We start from the raw sequence: 8,332 nt of genomic DNA on the forward strand, positions 1-8,332 counted from the left end.
CTAAAATATAATCCAAAAAAATAATTTCGCCTGTTTAGTTTGACCTCCTTATAACAAGATGGAAAATTAGGCATACATTAAACTGAATGGCTACGAGAAAATTTAAAACTACATCTGTGACTTGTATATCTCTAATGGACAGCACTGGGTTATATCATTAAATCATTCAACCAAGAAGCTTTTATTAAGGACTTAATTTGTGGACTGCACAGTAGTAAGAATTGTATGACAGGAAGGGAACAGAAAATAGTTCTAATTGAGGCAATCAGTCCATTTCCTCACTGGACCCATCACCCACAGTAGCAGCACCAGTCCAGGCATGGAAGACTAGCCCCCGCCCCCAGCCAGACAGCTCTATTTCAGTTACAGAGGGGTGACTTGGGTGTCCAACTCTAGAGATTATTTAGACCAACTCTCTTGTCTTTACAGATCAGCCAGCTGAGGCCAAGAGAGGTTGAAACACCTGCCCAAGATGCAGGACAGGCAAGTCCCTATTGCAGAGGCTTCAGAGTGTCTGCATATGCAACCTTGAGCCCAGGGCTTCTCCCTTCCAGGCAAACATTCCACCAACGTAAGTCTCACAACAGCATCCAGAACGCTTGAGAGCAAGACTTTGAAAGTCCAATTGCTCACTTTGGAAAAGATTGTAGTGGATTTGTGTAGCTAGGCCCCTACTCTGCAGAGAGAGGAAATCTGCAAGAACTAACCCTCAGGTCCTTCTTGTGTATCACTTCTCTGGGTGGGATTCCCCATCCTTGCAAAGGACACACAATGTCCCAGGGATTGGGATGTAGGGACAGATGGAGACGGAGAGCCTTTCCTCCCCTGGGCCCATCCTAGCCCTGTGCCTCTTGGTCAAGCTGTGTTCAGTCTACCCAGAACTTGCAGAGACTTCATGAACACCATGAATGGACTCTCAACAACCTCCTGGAGATAACGTGTCACATGGCCATGAGTATGAAAAATGAAGCTCACTGGTCTCAAATTCACCACCGCCTAGAAGCCCCAGCACCCACATGGCTCTTCCGCCTATGAAGGCAGGAGACCTGAAGTGGAGAGAGGCAACAGATGATACCCAGAGCAGGCTAGGGGGTCCCCCGAAAGAGAGCCTGGGGACTGCACCTGCCAGAACAGCCTGTCCTCCCCAAAAGTCACTGGGACTGAGGCAACTTAAGGAGAGGGTTTTTATGCAGCTGTTGAAGCAAGCACACCCCTCAACAAAATTTTACTGAAATTTAATCACTGTAGTCCCCCACCCCATCTCACAGCCCCCTAATCGGAAATCCAAGCAACAGGAGCTTAACTTCTGCTCCGCAATCCCATGGCAGGATCTGCCGACACCATTACGAGGCTCAGAGAGGCTCACACTGTGAAAAGACCGGAATGTACAGGTAGCCTCCAGTTTCCCCACCTGAAAAGAGCACTTACCCATCCCTCCGACTTGCTGAGAAGTGAGCAGAGGCGGTGCAAACTCCCTTTATCCTTAACAATAGCGCCCAATTGACGGTTCTGGGCTCCAGGCACCATGGAAAGTGCTTTCCAAGGACCAGCTTACTTAATCCTCACGCGACCCTACGAGGGATTCTCATAACGCATATCTTGTAAACGTGGAAACTGAGGTTCAGGCAGGCTGAGAGAAGAGGCTCAGGGATACCCGCTGTTCCCGAGCCTGAGGCTGACCGCCCGGCGCGAGCCCGACTCAAACGCCCGGACGCGGCTACCTCGGCGCCGGCTTCCTCCTGCCGGGCCAGGGAGTGCACCTGTCGCCCCGTGGTCCTGGCAGCCCGGCCTGGAGCCGCCCCCGCCCGCCGGTCCCCGCGGCTCACCTGGCGTATTTGGTCTTCTGGAAATCCAGCAGCCTGGGCGCGAACATCGCAGCGCTTCCATCAGCATCCGTCTGGGGGCTCGGACCCTGGGAACGCTCAGATCTGCGGGCAGGTGGCGCGGGAGGCCGAGCAGCAGGTTGCAGGGCACCGGCGGGGGCGCGGCTGGGCTGGAGCCCGAGGGAGAGCCAGAGCCGCAGGCGCCCGGACCGCCGCCACCAAATCCCTAGCAGATGGTGGCGGGGGCGGGACGGGGGAGCAGGGGTGGAGGTGGGGCGGGGAGGGACGGTGGGGGAGGGGCGCGGGCTCTGGCCGCGCGCGCCGCCCCTTGCCAGTCCCCGGGCGCCTGGCCCCCAGCCCTCTGCTCTCAGCAGAGAGCTGGGGGCTGGGGGCTGGGGACAAGGGGCTGCGGGGACAAGGGGCGGCGGGGACCTCCGAAGCCTGCGCCTGCAGATCCCTCCGCCCATAGTCCCTAGGCGAGCAGAAGGCAGCCTGGACCAGACCGAGCCGAGGGCACCCCGAGGGCCGGAGCAGGTCTAGCAGGGATAGGTGCCCCCTGCGTTGCTGACCCCAGAACCCACCGGTGACCCGGCTTCCCAGCTCCCGACGCTGTCCGCCTTCACCTCCCTGCGAGGCGCGACGGCCCCAGGGACTGGCCCGGGAAGAGCCACGGCCCCCGGGGAATGCTCCTCGCCCTGGACGGCATGGCTCTACCGACCCTCATGACCCCGATTCCAACGCACCCGGCACCTGCTCCCACCTCAACCCGGACCTTCTGCAAAACCCAGCTTTCTCCTTTAGGAGAACTTGGCCAGGCTCTGGGCTATGGAAAACCGAGCTCCTCGTGAAAGGCAGAATACTTTTTGGAGGCTGAGACAGGCAAAAGACAGCCTTCCACGTAGAGGAAACATCGACACGACCTGGGGGACCCAAGGACTATCCCTAAATTGAAGGGAAGGCCCCTAGGTCCCACACCCTTCACCCTCCTCCTGTCTGTCTCCTCCCTTCGGTTTCAAGCCCGAGCTTCCAGCCTACATCTGAGATCCTGCCACACTGTTCAGAAAATAGTCCCACCCACGACCCCTGCCCCGAAGAAGCCACAACTAGAAGGAAAAAAACAAAGGATTCCATCTAATGCATTTCTGTGTTCCAAATGCTGGGCACAAGTGGACACACACCACTATCAGTGAGGACACAGAGGGTGTAGGTAGAGGCATTCAGAGGCCTTGCAGGGCTGGAAGTGGGGCAGAGGTGAAGGTGCAGGGGTAGGGCAGGAGAAGAGGTCCAGAGGTGCTTAGGAAATAAAACCCACTAGACTGAAGGTGGATTAGAAGTAGGGGTGAAGGGGAAATGGCAGTCAGGGAGGAACACCCAGGTTTTCAGCTAGACCCCTGGTGAGTACTAGTGCCACTCCTGGTAGGACAGAGCTAGAAGGATTAAGAGTTGTGGGTTTCAACTTGCTCATCTCCCCCTGCTAGAGCCGTGACTTCTAATATGCCAGCTACCAGCCTCGCAGGACTGTACATTTACAGTAAGATGTGAAATAAGAAATGTAGCTCCTCATCACACTAGCCACATACAGCCGGTGTCTACTGAAAGGGACCATTTCCAACCTTGCAGAGAGTTCCATGGGACAGCACTGCACTGTGAGATCACGGCATCAACTCAGTGGTGAGCCGCTCTTAAAACAAAATGAGACAGAAGAAACAACTGAGGATAGTGAGGCTAACTCACGTTCAGGACATTTTGGTTTCAGTTGTTTATATAAGTACATTTGTATGTCCTGGCTGGGCTGGGAAATGTGCTTCTTACCATAAGTCACAATGAGTGAGGCTACGGCTGAGTGATCAGCACCTCCAATCCCTTGGAGTTACCTCTTATTTCATGTCTTCTGCCCTGATCTTGACCTCTGTTGCTGTTGCTCTGACCCCACAGGCCCAGGCCTCACTGTCAGCTGCAGTAGGACACAACTGCCCCTAGGTACTAGCAACACATTCCCAGAGTGACCCCTGCAAAGGTAAAAGGCTGCCCAAGGCTGGAGGGGACAGTGCCCTGGGGCACCACTGGTAACCACAGCTCCCAGGAGGCAGGGGCTGTACCTTCCCAAGCTGCTGGCCTCCTTCTGGCTCCAGCCTGCTGCCAACCTTCAACAGTGGGAACTTCAGGGCCCCTGGAGAAGACCCCTGAATTGAAACACAAGCCTGGAATTGGATTTTCTTTTTCTCCAAGAGCAAAAGAAGTTGAATAAAAAATAAGTTACTATTTTTACCGCCAGGATCGGTTGTTATGGCAACCAAGGACCTGACTCCTGCTCAGAGTCTCCGGGTTGGACTATGACTGGGGGAGGAGGTGGGGTAGCATCGTGGGGCAGGGCAGGCAGCTCAGCTGCCCCTGAAAGGACAGCAGGATATCTGCCTGCCACCCTCCCCATGTCTTGGTCCCCCTGGGAGCGCACTCCCTCCTGCCAGCTCTGTGGTCTTGGGCCCTGTCTAGCCTTGTCACTAAAGACTCTCTCCTTTACAACCCTGGAATGGAGGGCCATGCCCTTACTTCTGGGTGGAATTTGTGGCCTCTTCCTCAGGAGCAACTCACAATAAGTAGATCAGCCCCTCAACCACACCTGGCCAAATCCCACCATTGCTCCCTGCTCCTGCACCCCCAAGATGGTACCAGCACCACCAGGCTGGGCCACGCTGCGCAGAGGCTAAAGTCTAAGGTATCCTCACCTGTATTCAAGGCCAGGCTCCATCCAGTACCACCTAACTTTATACCCTAGCCCACAAGCTACACAAGCCTCAGTTCCTCCATTTGTGAACTAGGGGTAACAGCCACCTTGCAGGACTGCCAGAGGATCCCAAGGAAGCCCAGGAATGGCGCAGTTAACAGAAAGCCATAGTTTCCCTGTGACTTTCTTCATAACTCTACATAGTAGGCATTGTCACAGGCCAGGAAACTGAAGCTCGCCAGGTTAAGCCACACAGCGGACTGTACACCTGAACTGGAACCCAAACCCAGGTTTGTTTACCCCCAAAGCCACCTGCACTACCAAACAAACATTGACCACACTTGCTGTCTCCTGGCTCAGGAAAGGGCAGATCAGGAAGCAGGAGGCTTGCTCAAGCCCTCCCACAGCCCAGACTTCTCTGGACTTCCTTCTCCCATAAGGCCAGCCTCTGACATGTGTCCCTGGAGCTCCATAGCACCCTCTCACCCGATTCTTCCCCTACCTTTTGGTGACTGAAATCCCTAATCACTAGGAACTAAATGGGCACCTGCTAAGTGCCTAGCAGTGTCCAGGAGCTAGGACACAGACAGAAGCACAGTCCCTGGCCACCTAGAGCTTAGAGTAGAATATTTGTCCATTCATTTAGTTGATGAATTTAAGTAGCCAGCAGGTGCCTGGCTTTTTTTTTTTTTCCTTTTTCTTTTAATTCAAATTAATATGAGGGTATAAACAATTAGGTTACAATGTTTGCAATTGTTAGTTGTGTCCCACACCTGGGAGTGTGCCATATACCCCTACATTGTGCCCATTAGGTGGGAACACACTGATCCCCTTCCCTCCTCTCCTTTCCTCCTTCCCTACTCCCTCTTCCTCCCAACTTGAATTGAATTGAGTTTTTCTCTTGTGTGAACATGTATTAGTTCATCTATTGGCTTCATACTAGTATTACATACATTGAATACTTGCTTTTCCATTCTTGTGATACTTTACTAAGAAGAATGTGTTTCAACTCCGTCCCAGTTAATACCTGGTTTTTTATATACATTATTTCATACATCCTTTCAGCAACCAGACAATGATCCCCTTTTCATTAACGAGCAAACCGAGGCTCGGAGTGATGGCTGGGGATGGCTAGGAAGGGGAGAAGCTGGGTCTCAAACCCAAACTGCCCTCACTAAAACCCCCTTCTCTTTTCCAGACCTTCTCCACTGTCCAGATGAGGCCTCAGACTGGGCACTTCCCTTTCTCCTTGGGGTTCACAGATGACTGGGGAGACAGGGCTGGTGAAAGCAACAACCAAGGGGCAAGCGAGGTCTAGGGGGAGGAATTTCAAAGGTAAACAAAGCCAGATATGAGCTAGAGTGGTCAGCACAGGTTTCATTCAGTAATACCCAGTGCCTCAGAGAAGGAGTCCAATGTGAACTAAACTCAACCTGGATTGTTCAGAGGTGACTGGATGTTTTGTTGTTTTATTTTGCTTTTGAGACAGAGTCTCATTCTGTTGCCTTGGGTAGAGTGCCATAGCATCATAGCTCATGGCAAACTCAAATTTCTGATTGAGCAATCCTCTTGCCTCAGCCTCCCAAGTAGGAGGGACTACAGGCACCCATCACAACACCAATCTAGTTTTTCTATTTTTAGTAGAGATGGGGTCTCACTCTTGCTGAGATTGGTCTCAAACTCATGAGTTCAAACAATCCACCTGCCTTGGCCTCCCAGAGTGCTAGGATTACAGGCATGAGCATCTGGCCTGCCTGGGTGTTTTAGAGGGAGACAGGGAGTGAGGAGCGTGGGGAGGGGTTCAGGAGGATCAGGGAAGTGAAAAATCACAGAAAGTTATTGTTGTTTATTATGAATCCCTTCTGGGTTTGCAAATGGTGTTTATTGAAGTTAGGTTCTGTCCTCCCACCAAGAATGGGAGTTGGAACAAACTGAATTCTGCTTACAGCCTTGAGTTTTCTCAGGCAGATACTTTTAGGAAGGCTGGGGTCACCCTAGGGAAGTGGCCTTGAGCTACAAGAAACTGTGTCGGTGTGTTCAAGTCTTTACAGGCCAAGGCTGAGACAGAGGCAGGAAAGGGCTCAGAGGGCCCTGGCTCAAGTTTGGTGAAGGAGAGGGTATCGGGGGGTAGGGACTATTGGGGAAGCCTTATCAGCTGAGTCCTGCAAGGTGGCTAGAAGATAGACAGGAGGACAAGAGGCAACAGGTGGATCAGAGGCAGCAGGTGGGCAGAGGCAGCAGGTGGGAAGAGGCAGCAGGTGGGCAGAGGCAGCAGGTGGGAAGAGGCAGCAGGTGGGCAGAGGCAGCAGGTGGGCAGAGGCAGCAGGTGGGAAGAGGCAGCAGGTGGGCAGAGGCAGCAGGTGGGCAGAGGCAGCAGGTGGGAAGAGGCAGCAGGTGGGCAGAGGCAGCAGGTGGGAAGAGGCAGCAGGTGGGCAGAGGCAGCAGGTGGGCAGAGGCAGCAGGTGGGAAGAGGCAGCAGGTGTGCAGAGGCAGCAGCTGAGGAAGAGGCAGCGGGTAAGGAAGAGGCCAAGGGAACACCATCAGCAATATCTGCAACGCTCTGCCAAATGGAGCAGCGGGTGTGACTGGAGTCCTGTTGGCTCCTAAAATCTGAGTGAGCCTCCAACCTCTATCCCCAGACACTGGAGAAACCAGGAAGGGAGGGAACCACACACTCAATGCTACATGAGGATTGGCATGGTGCTCCTGCCCTTCAGGCAACCCCATGCTGAGCTAAGGGACCAGAAAATGAAGATTCTGGGAGGAAGGGTCTGGAGGAAAGGGAAGGGGAGTGGTCATTGGGGCCAGTGCCCAGGTTCCTAGTTGAGGCTTGGCTTCTTAACAATAATACCATATGTCATCAAACCCAAGTTACCGGGTGGTGCCTGTGGCTCAGTGGGTAGGGCGCCGGCCCCATATACCAAGGGTGGAGGGTTCAAACATGGCCCCAGCCAAACTGCAACAAAAAAATAGCTGGGCGTTTGGCAGGCACCTGTAGTCCCAGCTACTTTGGAGGCTGAGGCAAGAGAATTGCCTAAGCCCAGGAGTTGGAGGTTGCTGTGAGCTGTGACGCTACAGTACTCTACTGAGGGTGATGAAATTGAGACCCTTTTTCTACAAAAAAAAACAACCAAGATACCATCAGCTGTAAGATGCACCTTTCTCTTAGGTACCACGAGGAAAGCTAACTTGCTGGCAACTAATCTCACCAACAATTTATTATGAACTTTGTCTAGCATTCATAAAAACTTAAAAAGAATTGTACTGTGAACACACATATACTCCCCCCAGATGCTATTATTACCATTTTATTGTGCCTGTCCTATCATATATGTATCCCTAAATCCATCAATCCATCTTTTTTTTAATGCATTTCAACATAGCTGGTAGACATCTTGGCAAACACTTCAGCGAGCATATCATTAACTAAAGCTGAATACATATGTTTATAGTTTCTCTTTTGGGCAGAGGAAATCTATAAAGAGTGAAATGCACAAATTTTGAGCAAACTTTCACTGACAGTTGACAAATGCAGACACATGTGTAAACCAAACTCCTTAAAGATGTAGAATCCAGCTGGGCACCATGGCTCACACCTGTAATCCTAGCACTTCAGGAAGCTGGGGCAGGAGGTTTGCTTGAGGCCAGGAATTCAAGAACTGACCAAGGAAGAACAAAATCCCATCTCTACAAAAATTAGAAAACTTAGCTAAATATGGTGGCTCATGCCTCTAGTCCCACTTACTTGGGAGGCTGAAATAGGAGAATCGCTTGAGCCCAGGAG

The 8,332-nt window shown here is 52.4% G+C and overlaps 1 protein-coding gene across 1 annotated transcript in view; it reads right to left on the reverse strand.

The window, feature by feature from the left end:
* Window positions 1-2,163, reverse strand: part of MMD2 (monocyte to macrophage differentiation associated 2) — a 60,890-nt gene extending 58,727 nt beyond the window's left edge. Inside the window, exon 1 of the mRNA XM_053556891.1 lies at window positions 1,827-2,163. Coding sequence (XP_053412866.1) covers window positions 1,827-1,873 — 47 coding nt within the window. The 5' untranslated portion in view covers window positions 1,874-2,163. The remainder of the gene's footprint in view (window positions 1-1,826) is intronic.
* Window positions 2,164-8,332: the final 6,169 nt, after the last annotated feature.

This window comes from Nycticebus coucang, chromosome 12 (assembly GCF_027406575.1).
Source record: "Nycticebus coucang isolate mNycCou1 chromosome 12, mNycCou1.pri, whole genome shotgun sequence".
NCBI lineage: Eukaryota > Metazoa > Chordata > Mammalia > Primates > Lorisidae > Nycticebus > Nycticebus coucang.